This window comes from Myotis myotis, unplaced genomic scaffold, assembly GCF_014108235.1.
Source record: "Myotis myotis isolate mMyoMyo1 unplaced genomic scaffold, mMyoMyo1.p scaffold_m19_p_19, whole genome shotgun sequence".
Lineage (NCBI taxonomy): Eukaryota > Metazoa > Chordata > Mammalia > Chiroptera > Vespertilionidae > Myotis > Myotis myotis.
The window spans coordinates 12,967,144-12,983,998 of record NW_023416323.1 but is presented as its reverse complement, the minus strand read 5'-3'; the positions used below and the strand labels follow the sequence as shown (position 1 = coordinate 12,983,998).

At 42.8% G+C, this 16,855-nt stretch overlaps 1 protein-coding gene across 3 annotated transcripts in view; it reads left to right on the top strand.

Annotated features, from left to right (window-relative positions):
* GPATCH1 (G-patch domain containing 1) overlaps nt 1-16,855 on the top strand; it is a 56,004-nt gene that overhangs the window by 20,982 nt on the left and 18,167 nt on the right. For all 3 annotated transcript variants that reach the window (XR_004973670.1, XM_036346552.1, XM_036346551.1), the window contains exons 9-15: nt 3,278-3,357; nt 6,785-6,989; nt 9,419-9,715; nt 10,689-10,867; nt 12,213-12,340; nt 14,559-14,695; nt 15,020-15,186. Coding sequence is in view for 2 of the 3 variants with exons in the window: in XM_036346552.1 (XP_036202445.1) it covers nt 3,278-3,357; nt 6,785-6,989; nt 9,419-9,715; nt 10,689-10,867; nt 12,213-12,340; nt 14,559-14,695; nt 15,020-15,186 (1,193 nt within the window). In the remaining variant the exon portion in view is untranslated. The remainder of the gene's footprint in view (nt 1-3,277; nt 3,358-6,784; nt 6,990-9,418; nt 9,716-10,688; nt 10,868-12,212; nt 12,341-14,558; nt 14,696-15,019; nt 15,187-16,855) is intronic.

Genomic DNA, 16,855 nt, shown 5'->3' with positions numbered 1-16,855 from the left:
CTCTCCCTTCCTGTCTCTCTAAAATAAAAACAAACAAACAAGAAATAAAAAAAAGAAAACAAACAGAAAACCACACATTAAAAAAAAGAAAAGATTAATTCACTCCTTTAAAAAAAAAAGAATGGGTCAAACCAAAGCCAGTTATCAAGGCAGGGCCAAGGAGGGGAGGAAGAAGAGGCCTGGAATCGGAAGGAGCAAGTGTGTGGGCAAGAAGAGCTGGCATTTGGTCAGAGTGAAGCACTTCCAGCTCGAGGAACTAGGCAGGTGGTCAAAGGAGGCCACTCCAGCAGTAGGTGTGAAGGCCAGATGTGGTGACCAGGTGGCAGGAATACTGAGAGCCTGTAGGAGGATGGAGCTTGGCAGCCAGTCTGTCTTCTACTTGTGTCCCTGGCTCTTAGGGGGCTCTTATTGGGCAAAGAGGTAGACATCTGTCAACACAACTTGAATTTCAAGTCAGAGTTTATAATGATTCAGAATCTAGGTAGTATTTCAATTATTGATTGATTGATTGATTTTTCAAGAGAGAGGGGGAGTTGTAGAGACAGAGAAACATCGATTTGTTTTTCCATTTATGCATTCATTGGTTGAGTCTTGCATGTGCCCTGACCCAGGGATGGAACCCGCAACCTTGGTGTATTGGGAGGACACTCTAACCAACTGAGCTACCTGGCCAGGGCCAGTAGTATTTTAAATTTTCAATCCAGAAAAGGTGTAGGCAGGAGGCAGGGCTACATAGGTATTTGTAGCATAAGATCTGGAACCAATCAGACCTGAATTTGGATCCCTGCTTTCTTCTGCCCAGCTGTGTGGCCCTGGGCAAGGCTTGTAACCTCTCTGGGCATCATTTTTAATGTGAGGATAAAATCCCCTCTCTGACCTAGCTGGTGTGGCTCAGTGATTGAGCATTGACCCATGAACCAAGAGGTCACCAGTTCAATTCCTGGTTAGGGCACATGCCCGGTTTGGGGGCTCAATTCCCAGTAGGGGGCATGCAGGAGGCAGCTGATCAATGTTTCTCTCTCATTGATAATTCTCTCTCTCCCTCTTCCTTCCTCTTTCTCTAAAAATCAATAAAAAGATATTTAAAATCCATGAGGACTAAATAGCATAACTCTGTGTTTGGCTCCTGCCTCAAAGGTTGATTAAATGGCACCTACTATTTATTCTTCAGTTACAATGATAATAATCACCCAAATAAAGTTAGGAGGGCAAGAGCTGAGATGAAAAACAATCTATTCAGACATATTTAGCTATACGCAGATAAAATTTGATCTAACTTGTAGAATACATATAAAACCATACTGTTGAAATATTCTAAGCATCACTCCCTAAAATGATGCCAGTTTACATTTCTAGCAGAGAAAAGGCAGGTGTAAAACAGTTTTTCGGAGGTAGTTTGCTTAATGGTTGTGAACACAAACTCTGAAGACTGATTGCCTGGGCTTCAGTCCTGGCTCTCCCCACTTAGCCATGACCTTGACAAGCTACTTAACTTCTTTGTGCCTCGGCATCCTTGCCTGGACAGGGCATGACGATGGCATAAGTGTCCCATGGAGGTTGTAATGTACGTAAAGGGCTTGACCTTGCCTGGCACACAGCCAGCACTCAGTAAGTGAGCGGCCTGCCATCATTGCCACAGAAGATGCTGGAAGGGTGTGCTCCAAATGTTAGTTGGAATGACCTCTGATGATAGACTACTTTTATTTTCTCCCTTTTGCTTGCTTTTATGTTTTTTGCTTTACCTTTATATTTTCAAGATTTTCTACTAAGCTATCATCTTTATAACTTACAAGAAGTTATATAATATATATTAATGTTATAATATGTTAATATAGGTTATATTAAATGCTAATTATTAATTATATTAATTATATCAATATATTAACATAATTTGATATTATTAATATTAACATAACATGTTGTGTAATAATTACTAAACTGTAATAAATAAATACATTTATTTATTGTTAATCCTCACCCAAAGATATTTTTGTTGTTGTTAATCCTCACCTGAGGACATTTTTCTATTGATTTTTAGAGAGCATGGAAGGGATGGGGAGATACAGAGAGAAAAACATCAATGAGAGAGAGACACACATCAATTGGTCGCCTCCCGCATTTGCCAAGACCAGGGCCTGGGATTGAACCTGCAACCCAATTTCCTGCCCTTGGCTAGGAATCCGAATCTGCAACTTTTTGATGGATAGGACAACGCTCCAATCAACTGAGCCACCTGGCCAGGGTGACCTTACGGTTTTTCACTGAGTAAATCTATAGTTAGCCAGTCATAATGGTTCTTATTTTTGTCTTTGATCCATAGGGCTATAATAAATATCCTCATGGCTCTTTATGCACATTTGCTGTATATATAATTCATAAAAGTAAAACTGCAGGGTTTTAAAAGAATACAAAATGACAAGAATGTGAAATTTAATCATAAATCACCTTACAGAATCTTAGGAACTTCCAGAACTGGTACAAAAGGTCAACAGAGTGATTTTGTGGGGGGAGGATAGTTACCTGGCCTTGCAGCAGTGCTAGCGGCAGAAAGCCTCAGGCCCACCTGCACTGCGGGCTGAACACCAGCTTGAGGACTGACACCAGCTGTGTCAGTGCTCCTGGTGGTCACGGGAATGGCCTTGGGCTACAGAAAATGTAGTTTGTGCATACTGAGTTTTGACAGAACCACTATGCGCAGGAAATCCTTGATAATCAAAGATCCTTTGCCAATGGGGTTGTCTCTGCGACCAGTGGAGGATCCCTGGCTTTACGTCAGAGGAAATTAGTGATCTTTATCTCTTACTAGGATTTCACTTGAGAAAAAGACAAAAGTGCCTTTTAATTTGTATTGAGATTAGATTACCGGCTGACCTGGTTGTATTGTTGCTAAGAAAATTGGGAGGTAGTCTCATGGTTCTTCACCTGGTTTTAGAAATGACCCTCTCACAGTTATGATTTTTACGTTGATCTGTATTTGTTCTCTTGATGGTTTTCCTTGAGATATTTTACTCCACAGAGTATATTTTTTGGTGCCCCTTAGCTTAGGACGTCCAGCACCTTTTCTGGAGGGCCGTGACCTGGGTCCTGGGCAGCCTAAGCACTGTGGGTGGCGTGGGCCTGGCTGCCAGAGTCAACAGAGGTATTTCCTCCTTTGCTGCTATCTCTGTGCGATAGCACGGGTGACACGTAGTATTTGTGTTCTTAGAGATTAAAAGCTGACGTCTTTGTCTTATTCTTATCCATACTTGTGAAATTAATCAATGATATCATTTTGTAGAATCAGAAAAAGATCTTCGCTACATTGGCAAAATATTGGATGGATTTTCCTTGGCTTCTAAATCTTTGTCTTCTAAGAAAGTAAGAGTTTTTTTGTTTTTATTTATTTATTTTTTCTGGTTTTAGTATCTAAAATATTTGCTGAGTTATTATATCAACAACTGGAATGATAAGTAAATTCTGTTTTCAAAAGCACCAGCATAGTTACTAACGATTGTTGAGGAAAACATCCTGTATTAGAAATGGCAGTCAGTAGGCACATTGTATTCAAAACAGCTAATTGCTGATCTTTTTTTTTTTTTTTAAAATATATTTTATTGATTTTTACAGAGAGGAAGGGAGAGAGATAGAGAGTTAGAAACATCGATGGGAGAGAAACATCGATCAGCTGCCTCCTGCACATCTCCCACTGGGGATGTGCCCGCAACCCAGGTACATGCCCTTGACCGGAATCGAACCCGGGACCCCTGAGTCCGCAGGCCGACGCTCTATCCACTGAGCCAAACCGGTTTCGGCAAATTGCTGATCTTTTAAATCCAGACTTAAAGTGAGTAGTTTTATCCATTAAAAAATTACATTAGAAACTGGTGGGAGAATGGAATTGATAAAATTCTAGGGACAATGTAACTTAAGGGAAATTAGAAAACTTTCAAAAAGCTGAAATGACTCACAGCCCTGAATCCTCCTCAATGCTTGAGGCATTAACTAATGTGGACGAGGTTCCCTGGGCTCCTTGCTGGGCAAGCAGGAGGGAGAGAAGCCAGGTACATGCAGATCGGGTCTGGGGAGAACTCTGTGCACTTTTCCAGGTAGTCCTGTCTTTATGAGATTTTGTTACAGCTTAGGCAAGTGGTGCTCTTTAACACCCCTCAGAGTCACCTGTTCCTAGGCGGACATCACAAGTTAGTGGGTGCTGATAGCTGAGGAAGGGCTCCTGGCATTTATTTTGTTGGCATCCTTTTTTTAGGTTGTTTCACACTGCGTAATGGGCTTCTTGTTTTTCATTCAGCAAACATTTGTCTTGGCCCGTGGTTCTCCAGAACTGGGGCGGCCAGGAGCAGTGCAGCCTGAGAAACTACATTTGGCATTGCAGTGGCTGTCATTGGTTTAGTCGTAATAGTTAGCTAATGTATTGTAATAATGAGCAGAATATATTTAAAACAGTGTTGGATGCATACTAAGCTGTTATTACTAACAGAAATGTCAAATATGTCAAAGGAGAATGCGAGTTTTTTACATTTATGAAAGGGGAGCATAAAAATGCTTGAGAAATACTCATTTGACTCAGGGTTCAAGGATAAATAGGACAAAGTCCTGACCCCCAAATAGCTCCTGTTCAGTGAGGGTGCAAGACAGACAAGTTCACTGAAGGGTAGAGTGCCACAGTGGACAGAGGGGCAGGGGGGTTCCCGAGGCGCTCCTCACTTTGAGCGTGAGTGACTCAGAGGAGGGCTGCGTTCACCTACTTTTTCACAGACAGGAAAGTTTTCTAAAAATGTGGCTAAGCACGCACCGCTAAAATGCTTTGACTCTGATGGAGGGTGTGAAGGCTTGTGTGTACGCACCCCTTTTCTTCCATGCTCCGCTGGATTTTGGTGTCTTGGTAACATGAGGGTGTTTGCTGGCTGATTGGGGAGTCTGTTTTTAGAGAAGGTGGTCAGGTTAAGATGGTGAAAAATGTGATTTCCTAACAGTGATAATACCACCCTTCTATAGATTTTTTCATGCCAGGTGCTCCCCCACAGGGAACCACCTGGGAACCTTACAGCCATCTGGGAAACTTGGGGAACTCCAGTTGTTGCTGATTTTGTGGGGTGGGATGCAGGCATCATTACTCTGAAAAGCCTCAGGTGAGCCCAGCCTGCAGCTGGGGTTGAGAACTGCTGCCAGAGGGCACTCAGAGCGTCGCTGGTTACAGGCTCAGGGTTTCAGGCAGCTGAAAAATCTAGAACACAGCTTACATAGGACTGTCCATAGTGCAAGAGAGACCATTTATTTATTTAAAAAATATGATTTTATTGATTTCAGAGAGAGAAAGGGAGAAGGAGAGACAGATAAAACATCGATGAGAAAGAAACATCATCATCAATCGGCTGCTTCCTGCACTCCCCCTACTGGGGGATTGAGCCTGAAACCTGGGCTTGTGCCCTGATCAGGAATTGAATCATGACTTGGTTCATAGGTCGCTGTTCAACGATTGAGCCACACCTGCCGAGCAAGAGAGACCATTTAAAGATGTCTAATACTTAAAAATTTTTTTAAAAATAAAGCGTTTATTTGAGCCCAAACTAATGACATATGCCAAGAAGCAAGATCTCAAATGCTTCTTTAAATACTTTATTTTTAACTTACATATTTCTGCTATCATTAATGCCTGAGTTTCCCAAATTCTATATTTCAGTTTCAGTTCATTCAGCTGTTTTTTTAAATTGATATTTTTTGAGAGGGAGCGGAAGAGAGACAAAAACATAGAAACATAGAAATATCTAGCTGAGAGTGAAACATTGGTTGGCTGCTTCCTGCTGGGGATAGAGCCCACAACCCAGGCATGTGCCCTGATCAGGAATGGAACCAGCAATCTTTCTGTGCATGGGTCAATGCCCAACCAACCAAACCACACCAGCCAGGGCTCAGTCAGCTTTTAAATTAAAAATACCTCAGATAGCCCTGGCTGGTTTGGCTCAGTGGACAGAGTGTCAGCTTGCGGACTGAAGGGTCCTGGGTTTGGTTCTGGTCAAGGGCACATGCCCGGATTGCAGGCTTGATCCCCAGTAGGGGGTGTGGCTTTTGGCTACAGAAAATGTAGTTTGTGCATACTGAGTTTTGACAGAACCACTATGCGCATCATTGATTCACTCTCATCATTGATGTTTCTATCTCTCTCTTTCCCTCTCACTTCCTCTCTGAAATCAGTAAAAAAATATGTTAAAAAATACCTCAGATAAAAAACAATAAGGCCTAAAGTTCCAATTTGGAATGGAAACAACCAAAAAAATATTTCTGAATTTAAAATTAACTTATTTAAAGTTATTTTTCCTATACCTTGAACCATACTTTTCTAAAATTTCTGATATACAGTGGGCCAGTTCTGCACGTGGGCCTGTACATCGTGTTATTGTCATTGTTCTTGTTCTTATATGAAACGTGCATATTAGCATCTCTGTGTAGAGTGGGCAGGGTGACATTAAAAATGTCTGGTTTTTAGAATAGTGTGGTTCTGGTGACCCTCCACATCCAGAATGGATGTTGGCTGGGCTCCGGGACAATCTGCTCCCAGTGCTGCCTACCCACCTGCTGAATGTTAGCCTGGGAAAGGCTTGGGTTAATAACGCTCAGAGGTAACGGGTTTTCTTGGTAAAATCAAACACCATCATCTTGCAGCCTGTATTTTCAGAATTTTGTTCTGTGTGTGTGTGTGTGTGTGTGTGTGTTTTTCATCATTCGGAGATAGGTGTGTGCTAAGTGGTCATCTCGTTTTTTTTGTTGTTGTTGTGTTTTTGTTTTAAAGATTTATCCACCACCTGAATTGCCAAGAGACTATCGACCAGTGCATTATTTCAGACCGGTGGTAGCTGCAACCTCAGAGAATTCCCACTTACTTCAAGTGTTATCAGAATCAGCTGGAAAGTCAATACATGACCCAGGGACACAGAGTAGACACCAACTGAATGCCTCCAAGCGGGGAGAGTTGCTAGGAGAAACACCTATTCAAGGTATGTGTCATGGAGAAGGTTAAAATCATTACATTTGTAATAATCTGAGTGGTCAAAATCAAATGGAAAGATGTTTTCCCATGATTTTGTATTCCCAAACTGGGAATAAAATTGTTTATTGTATATAAACGTAAGTGTACATCCTTTACTTCTTAAGAGTTGTTTCCCACCATCAGTTTCAGTTATGTCATTGAAATTACAACCCTTATCTTAAGCTCAGCAGTTTTCGGATTTTAATAATTGTTCAGCAATGTGACGAAGACTAGGGACATGTGTACCTTCACTTTCTCTGCACAGCCTGGGAACAGGATTTTTTCCTCAGGGGAAAAGGGTACTGTAGCACTTTTCCTGAAAGCCTGAAAGGAATGAATGCATGTGAAAGTGTGGACAGATGTGGAGCATCCCCTGTATGTTGGAGCAGAAAGACCCACTAAGCAAGATGAACTTGTACTTGCCCTTTGGGAGCCTAATAGGTATCTCAAATATAATAGACCCAAACAGAAGTCTTGGTTCCCACTTCTTTCCCCAAACTTGCTTTTTCTCTAGTCTTCCCCTTCTTAGTAAATGTGACCCACTGCTCAGATCAGAATGTAGGAATTCTAGTTCTTAGCTCCTCTCTTTCCTTCCCTCCCTGACCCTATCCACAGCAAGTCCTCTCATTTCTACCCCAAATAGGCATGGGGACTCCATGTACTTTTCTGCATTTCTGCTGCTTCCCCTGTGGTCTGAATGCCCATCTACTCTCAGCTGGACTATTGCAGTGGCTTCCTGATTGGTCGTATTTGTCCTCTGCAGTCATCCCCCTTAACAGTAGCTAGGTGAACCAACTTATATCACTGTTCCCCTTAAAATGATCTAGTACTTCTTTTTTTGTTGTTGTTTATTTCTATTTATCGATTAGAGAGAGAGGAAGAAATAGAGAAACACTGACTTGTTGTTCCACTTGTTTATGCATTCATTGGTTGATTCTTGTATGTGCCCTGACCAGTGATTGAACCGCAACCTTGGCATATTGAGATGACTCTCTAACCAACTGAGCTACCTGGCCAGGGCCACCAGTACTTCTTCCTTTTTAAAAATATATTTCTACTGATTTCAGAGAGGAAAGGAAAGGGAGAAAGATAGAAACATCAGTGATGTGAGAGAATCATTGATCAGCTGCCTCTTGCATGGCCCACATTTGGATCAAGTCTGCAACCTGGGCATGTGTCCTGACTGGGAATCGAACCCTGAACTTCTGGTTCATAGGCTGACGTTCAATCACTGAGCCATACCAGCTGGACCTTCCCTTATATTTTGGCTTCTTCTTTTTATTTAGAGCAGCGTTTCTCAACCTGTGGGTCGCAACCCCTTTGGGGTTTGAAGGACCCTTTCACAGGGGTCGCCTAAGACCATTGGAAAACACATATATAATTACATATTGTTTTTGTGATTAATCACTATGCTTTAATTATGTTCAATTTGTAACAATGAAATTGGGGGTCACCACAACATGAGGAACTGTATTAAAGGGTTGCGGCATTAGGAAGGTTAAGAACCACTGATTTAGAGGTTACCTCAAATATTCTCTCTTTAGAGCAGGGGTCCTCAAACTTTTTAAACAGGGGGCCTGTTCACTGTCCCTCAGACCGTTGGAGGGCCGGACTATAGTTTAAAAAAAAACTATGAATAAAAAGAAAAAACAAACAAACTATGAACAAATTCCTATGCACACTGCACATATCTTATTTTGAAGTAAAAAAACAAATGTTTTCGACGGGCTGCAGGTGGCCCGTGGGCCGTAGTTTGAGGACCCCTGCTTTAGAGGGACCTTCCAGGCCTTCCCCGCCCACCATATAAGCTATTATCTCTCCCTCCACCCCCACAGCCAGCACTCTCACTTAAGTCACCCTCAATCACATCACCCTATTTTCCCCCACAGTACTCCTCTCATAGCAATCCTCTGGTGTTGATTTTTGGCTTCTTTATTGTCCTTCCCCCTCATTCGTGAGAGCAGGACCTTGTCTGCATTGTCCTCCGGCTCCAGGTCAGTGTCTGGCATGGAGTGAGTGCTCCGTGAGCGTTTGTGACATGAGTGGGTGTGTGATGGGTAACTCTACTCTGAAATGGTTCTTGTGCTGGGCAGGACTGTAGAAATGGAGGCCACTAGGGACTGGAGGTCTGGAGTTTGAGATGTCAGCTTCCTCATTCAGGGACCATTTGCTGGCCTGATAAACATCTAAGTAGTAACCTCATTTTTACCAACTGTAAAATGGGCTCATATTTTATTACTGTCTAAATTACAGGGGTAATATGAATACAGATGAGACAGTAAATGTAAAATATACTAATTACATGAATTGGTGATATTGAAAGTGTATGTACAGAAAAATGTAAGTAAATTTGACTTATGATACTTTTCATCTCTTTCTATTATTGTTTTTATTTAGGTTCAGCTACTTCAGTGTTAGAATTTCTGTCCCAAAAAGATAAAGAGAGATTCAAAGAAATGAAGCAGGCAACTGACCTTAAAGCAGCTCAACTCAGGGCCCTGAGTCTGGCCCAGAATGCTGCAAGCAGCAGAACCCAGCCCCCGTCTCAGGTCGTCGGACACGGCTCTTGGCACACAGCATTGAGTGGTGGGACAGCCACCACAAAAGCCAGCAACTTCAAACCTTTTGCCAAAGATCCAGAAAAGCAAAAACGATATGAAAAGTTTTTAGCAAATATGAAACGGGGTCAGAAAGGTGGGTGCTAGGCCTGGTCTCCCATGTCTCAGCCAGCAGCAGTGTTCTTGGTGTTCTGGCCCGAGTCCCAGATTTAAAGTTGAAGCACCCTGCTCTGCCCATGTGCTTCGTTCTGTGGTAAACAGTGCAGAGATGTCAGGCCCTGGCTTTTGACCTTAGAAAGGAAGAACAGTTGGCTTGTGTTTCCGTTGATCTCAGGTCCCGAAGCCTGCTGTTTAATTAGAGAACATGCCGTGGTGGTGGCTAATGCTAAATTACAGACCACTTACTGTTTGCAAATGCTTGATCTCTGAAAGTGTTGTATTTCACACAAAAGAACAAGGTCATCTCCCATGCTACTTTAAGGTCCTAACCACCCAACTCTAAATCATAGTTTAAAATTTGACTTATAGAGGAGAGTTGGCTGTTGAACCATTACACAGGGTAAAAAAATCATTCTGATCCATGAAGTAAATAAATATGGCAAGACAGGAGAGGGCTGACTGTTATACGCAGCAATCCTTGTGAGAGGCAGCAAATTTAAAGGGCTTGATTTTCCAAAGCAGATCTTTGTGTACCGTGCTTGAACTCCCTACGAAGAATCCAGACCCCTAATGTTTATTTGATAAATTAAAAAAGAAGTTAGAAAAATAAAGTTAGGGAAAGGAATGTTTTTTTGCCAAAACTTAGGAATGTAATTGGGATGAACTTATTGTCTGGGAATGGTAACAGGTTCCTTGTTTCAAAGATGTAATCAAGCGTTAGTTCCCAAATGTTTTTCTCTGATGTACGCAGTAGAATTCAAAGGAAGCATCATTCTGAGAGAGTGAGCAATGTGACCTGTCAAGTTAGGGAGCCACCATGCTCTTAAAAACCAGCATGAGGACTTGCTTCTGGTGAAATCTGTGGGGACCCAGTGGTGCTACCAGGTGTTCCCCTTTAAGCCCCCTTTTTTCCCTAGGAGTGAAGCAGTTTCTTGTTCTCTGTACCGTAGATGCCCTGGAACATTGTCTGGATCCCAGTATGACAGAGTGGGAGCGAGGCCGAGAACGGGAGGAATTTGCTCGGGCAGCCCTGCTGTATGCATCTTCCCATTCGACCTTGTCCTCCAGGTTCACTCATGCCAAGGAGGACGACGATTCAGATCAAGTAGAAGTTCCTCGAGACCAAGAGGTCTGTTACCATTATGTCCCTACCTGGTGCATTTAAAAAAAAAAAAAAAGTTTTTTATTGATTTTTTTGCGAGAGAAAGAGAGAAGGGAGAGAGAGAGAGAGAGAGAGAGAGAGTGAGTATATGAGAGAGAAACATTAATTGGTTGCCTCTCATATACATCCTGACCAAGAATCGAACCAGTGACCTTTTGGTGCACAGGGCGACACTCAAACAACTGAGCCACTCCAGCCAGGGCGCCTGGTGCATTTAAAAAAAAATTTATCTTTATTTTTAAAAGTATTACAGACACTACCCTTCCTTCCCTCATTGACCCTCTCCTCCCCACTCCTGCCCCCTTCTGACGCCTGGTACATTAAAAAAAAAATTTTATTTATTGATTTGAGAGAGAGGAAGGAAGGGGGAGGGGAGAGAGAGAAACATCAATTGTTTCACTTGTTTATGCATTCATTGGTTGATTCTTTTATTTTTTTAAAAAAATATTTATTGATTTCAGAGAAGAAGGGAGGGGGAGAGATAGAAACATCAATGATGAGAGAGAATCACTGATCGGCTGCCTCCTGCATGGCCCCCACTGGGGAACAAGCCTGCAACCTGGGCATGTGCTCTTGATCAGAATCAAACCTGGGACCCTTCAGTCCACAGACTGATGCTCTATCCACTGAGCCAAACCTGCTAGGACTCATTGGCTTATTCTTGCAAGTGCCCTGACCAGGATTGAACCTGCAGCCTTGGCGTATTGGGATGATGCTCTAACCAACTGGGCTACCTGGCCAGGGCCTACCTGGTGCATTTTAAAATTAAAACATTGCATAGCTGCTAAGTAAAATAAGTCAGTCAGAGAAAGACACTCACTCATATGTAGACTCTAATTAACAAAATAAACTGATGAACAGAGTGGAAGCATGGAACAGTATCTTGGAGGGAAAGTGGGGGACGATGGGTGAGTGTGAGGTTACCAACTGAAGACCTGTATGCATATATGCATCACCCAGGGACACGGATAGTGGGATGGGGGGCCTGGGGCAGGAGGGGTAGGCTGGAGGGGGTCAATGGGGAAAAAAGAGGGACATATGTAATACTTTCAACAATAAAGATTTTAAAAACACACACACAATACACTGCATAGCTAAATATTTAAACTCCCTCAGTTGAAAAGATCAAAATATACATGGCATTGTAAAATTATAAATTACCTTTTTGTTTTTAGCTTCCGGTGTACTTTAGCAAAAATGTAGCATGACTGGTTGTGTAATTGTGAAAAATTGCTTGAAAACTTGTAAATGGGAGGGCAATGAGGTCAATTGTGTGACCACCTGATGACAAAGAATGAATGTCTTTTCCCAGAATGATGTCAATGACAAGCAGTCGGCTGTGAAGATGAAGATGTTTGGGAAGCTCACCCGAGACACATTTGAATGGCATCCTGACAAGCTTCTATGTAAGAGGTTTAATGTCCCTGACCCTTATCCAGAGTAAGTTGGATAAACCTCCCCTTCCATCAGCACTTATTCCCTATATTAAAGCTGCTTTTCTTCTTACATGCTCATATAAATTCCCTTTTTCTAGATGAACTTACTTGTATATACTTGAGTTGCAAATTGTGCAGATTTAATTTCTATTACTTTGTTATTGAAAAAACAAACATCCAGATAGCAAACTTATTCCATATTTAAGATATAAAACTCAGATATGTCAAGTTATAAAACGTAATGCTTATCTAATTTGCCACTTTTTCAATCCTATCCTATATAATAAAAGGCTAATATGCAAATTGACCCAACGGCAGAACAACTGGTTGCTATGACATGCACTGACCACCAGGGGGAAGATGCTCAATGCAGCAGCTGCCCCCTGGTGGTCAGTGCACTCCCACAGGGAGAGCACTGCTCAACCAGAAGCCAAGCTCACGGCTGGCGAGCGCAGCGGTGGTGTCGGGAGCCTCTCTTGCCTCTGGGGCAGCACAAAGGATGTCCTAAGCTATCAGTCGGACATCCCCTGAGGGCTCCCAGACTGTGAGAGGGTGCAGGTTGGGCTGAGGGACAACCCTCCCTGCCGAGTGCATGAATTTCATGTACCGGGCCTCTAGTAATTCATATACAGTTTACATTTAAAATGTTACTTACGTTTTATAATTCTTTATAAAAGTTTAGTACTTCTTATTTTATTATAAACACCCCAAGAAAGCATATACAGTTGAATCAGAGACTTTGTCAGAAGATTTAGGTACGAGGTTGACCCTTGAACAATGCAGTGGTTAGGGGCTCTGACACTGCACACCGTCCGCCCCACTCCCACCACCCCCCCCTAGTCAAAAGTCCATGTATAACTTTTTTTAAAAAAAAGTATACTTTATTTATTTATATTTATTTATTTATAAATCCTCAACTGAGGATATTTTTACATTGATCTTTTAGAGAGAGTGGAAGAGAGAGGGAAAGACAGAGAGAAACATTGATGTGAGAGAAACACATCAATTGGTTGCCTCCTGCACGAGCCCCGACCTGGGCCTAGGCTGGGAGGAGCCTGCAACTGAGGTATGTGCCCTTGACCAGAATTGAATCCAGGACACTTTGGTCCACAGGCCAACGCTCTATCCACTGAGCAAAACCGGCTAGGGCTATAACTTTTTTTTTAAAGATCCAATGAATTCTCATTCCAAAGGTTTATTTTATTTTATTTTCATTTTAGAGGAAGGGAGAGGGATAGAGAGACAGAAACATCAATAAGAAAGAAACATCGATTGGTTTCCTCCTACATGCCCCCTACTGTGGATCAAGCTTGCAACCTGAGCATGTGCCCTGACTGGGAATCAAACCATTCCCTCTTGGTTCATGGGCTGATGTTCAACCACTGAGTAACACCAGCTGGTCTCACGTATAACTTTTGACTCCCCAAAACCTTAACTACTAACAGTACTGTTGACCAGAAGCCTTACAGGTAACATAAGCAGTCGACATACTATTTTGTATGGTATATGTATTACATATCTATCTATCTATCTATATATATATATATATATATATATATATATATATAGAAGCCTAAGTGACCATTATGACTGGACGACCAGCCAGTAGCTATTACGCACACTGACCACCAGAGGGCAGACGCTTAACGCAGGAGCTGTCCCCTGGTGGTCAGTGTGCTTCTACAGTCAACCTCCTGCAGCTGGCCAACCTCTGCCGTCCCTGGCCGGCCTTGATTGGCCCTGATTGGGACTGGGCAAGATGGCCCCAATAGTTCAGGAGGGACCCCCCCCCCCATGCATGAATTTGTGCACCGGGCCTCCAGTATTCTTATAATAAAGTAAGTTAGAGAAAGTAAAGTGTTAAGGAATCATAAGGAAAATACATTTATGGTATCTATTGAAAATAATCTGCATATAAGTGACCTGCACAGCTCAAACCTGTGCTATATTTTTAGCAGTGGAACTTTTCCTTAATGGAAATCCATCTTCAAAGTTAAATTCTAGCTCTTACTATAATCAGGAAAAAACTAATGGTTACTAAAGTCACCCATTATAAATTCTTAAATTGCTTTGGCAAGTGAAAACATCTTAGGGGACCTTTATAACCAAGTAGAAGAGCTACAGGTGAAACACATGAGATGGTAAGCTTTATAGGAATTAGATTTTATTGTCACAGTTGTTATTAAAATTATATTCATATTTTTTCTTTTCAAAACCCCCAGTTCAACTTTAGTTGGCTTACCAAGAGTGAAACGTGACAAATACTCAGTCTTCAACTTTCTGACACTCCCAGAGACAGCTTCCTTGCCTACAACTCAAGCCTCAAGTGAAAAAGTACTGCAGCACCGAGGTCCCGACAGTGAGTAGGGCTTCCTCAGGTCCAGTTGCTGACCATGGTCTGTTGGGAAGACAGATATAAAGGGTCATCTAATCCTAAGGATACACAGAGTGCAAACTCTCTTCCTATAAACATAATTGCTCATATGGATACCTTAGCTCATGTTGTAATGGTCCAGATGTGTCCTGTTTGGGGTGGTACTCTGCCTCAGCATCTGCCACATGCCCAACACTTTGCACAGTGCCCGGCCTGTAGTAGGGTCTCTGATGTTCTTGAATGAGCTGTAATGAAAAACTCGTCTTCTGCTTGCTAATTCTGATGTTATGTCTATGTCCTACTTTTCAGAACCAAGAAAACCATCCAGATGGGATACATCTAAACAAGAAAAGAAAGAAGATTCCATTAGTGAATTCTTAAGTTTGGCTAGATCAAAAGTTGGTCCACTTGAACAAGAGTCCAGTCCATTAGTAAACAAAGAGGAAGTGCATGTGAAGGAATCACTCTCAAATAAGGTATTTGGGCTTCTGGTTCTCTTTGCCAGGCTAGCCGTGGCCTTTACCTTTCTCTATAGTGAGCAGGGGTAACACACTCTGTGAAGGGCTAGTTATTAACACGTTAAGCCCCATTTTAGTCACCGGTGACCTACACTATACTTTCCGTCCGGAAGACAAAACAGGCTGGGTGCTTAATGTGTTAAATATTGAAAGCTTTGTGGGCCATAGTCTCTATTGCAACTATTCAACCCTGCTGTTGAGTGTGAAAGGAACCACAGGCAATGTGAAAACAATTGGGTACTTGTATCTTCTATAATAATAAAAGTGTAATATACAAATCTACCGAACAACCAAACAGCAGAACGACCTTCCAGACAACCTTCTCGATGACCACGCTATGACATGCACTGGTTCCAGGCCAGCCAAGGCGGGTGCAATGTGATTGGTCAGGGGGCCCTGCCATTGCTCCACAATTGCCCTGCGAGGGAGGCCCAGGCCACCAGCTGGTGGGGCGATTGATCGGGGGTGGGGACAGGGGGGCTCTGCAGTTGCCCCAAAGAGGGAGGCCCAGGCCACCCTCTGTGCAGCAATCAATCTGGGGGCCCCTTGATCAATCCCACAGAGGGAGGCCCAGGCCACCGGCCAACGATGCTGTGGTGGGTGTACGGGGCCGGCCAGCGATCGCCCCACAGAGGGAGGCCCAGGCCAGCCAAGCAGTCTCACCCCACACCTGTCGCCTGCAGAGAGAGGTGACCGGTGGTGGGGGAGGGGGGGCAGTGCCAGACAGATGGCAAGCAGTGGCAGCGGCGGGGGCAGAGCCAGCTGCTGGCAGCCAGGGGAAGGAAAGCCCCGATAGGCCCTGATCACCAGCCAGGCATAGGGACCCTACCCAAGGGGTCCCGGATTGTGAGAGAGTGCAGGCCAGGCTGAGGGACACTTTCTCCCCCATGCACGAATTTTGTGCACTAGGCTTCTAGTGTTCCAATAAAACTTATTTACAAAAACAGACAGTAGGTTGGATTTGGCCCCTGGGCTGTAGTTTGCCAACACCTGCGCTACTGTCGAACAATTTGAGTCACAGCTTAAATCATTTGAGGAGAGGTTATAAACTGCCTAGAATGGCTTTCATGTAGCATTAACTATTAAAACAAAATTCAATGTATTTGTATTAGAAAATATAATTTTCCAAGTAACAAGTATTCTCTTTTGTGGAGAATATAGAGAGAATATCCATTGTTGGTTTTTTTTAAATTACTGCTTTAATAGTTAACAGTTGAACTTAATAAAAAGTTGCTTTTATTTATTATATTGTCATTACATTTTAAAATATTTTTGTAACTTATTATTATTAAACCTGGGCAGGGTTTACTCTAGTTTTTAATCCTCACCCTATTGATTTTAGAGACAGAGGAAGGGAGGGAGAGACAGAGAGAAAGAGAGAGAGAGAGAGAGAGAGAGAGAGAGAGAGAGAGAGAGAAACATCGATTGGCTGCTCCCGTTGCACCCCGACTGGGGATCAAAAGAGAGAGAGAGAGAGAGAGAGAGAGAGAAAGAGAGACATCGATTGGCTGCCTCCCGTTGCACCCCGACTGGGGATCAAACCTACAACCTTCTGGTGTAGAGGGCAGTGCTCCAACCAACTGAGCCACCTGGGCAGGGTTTACTCTAGTTTTAAATTAACCTACAT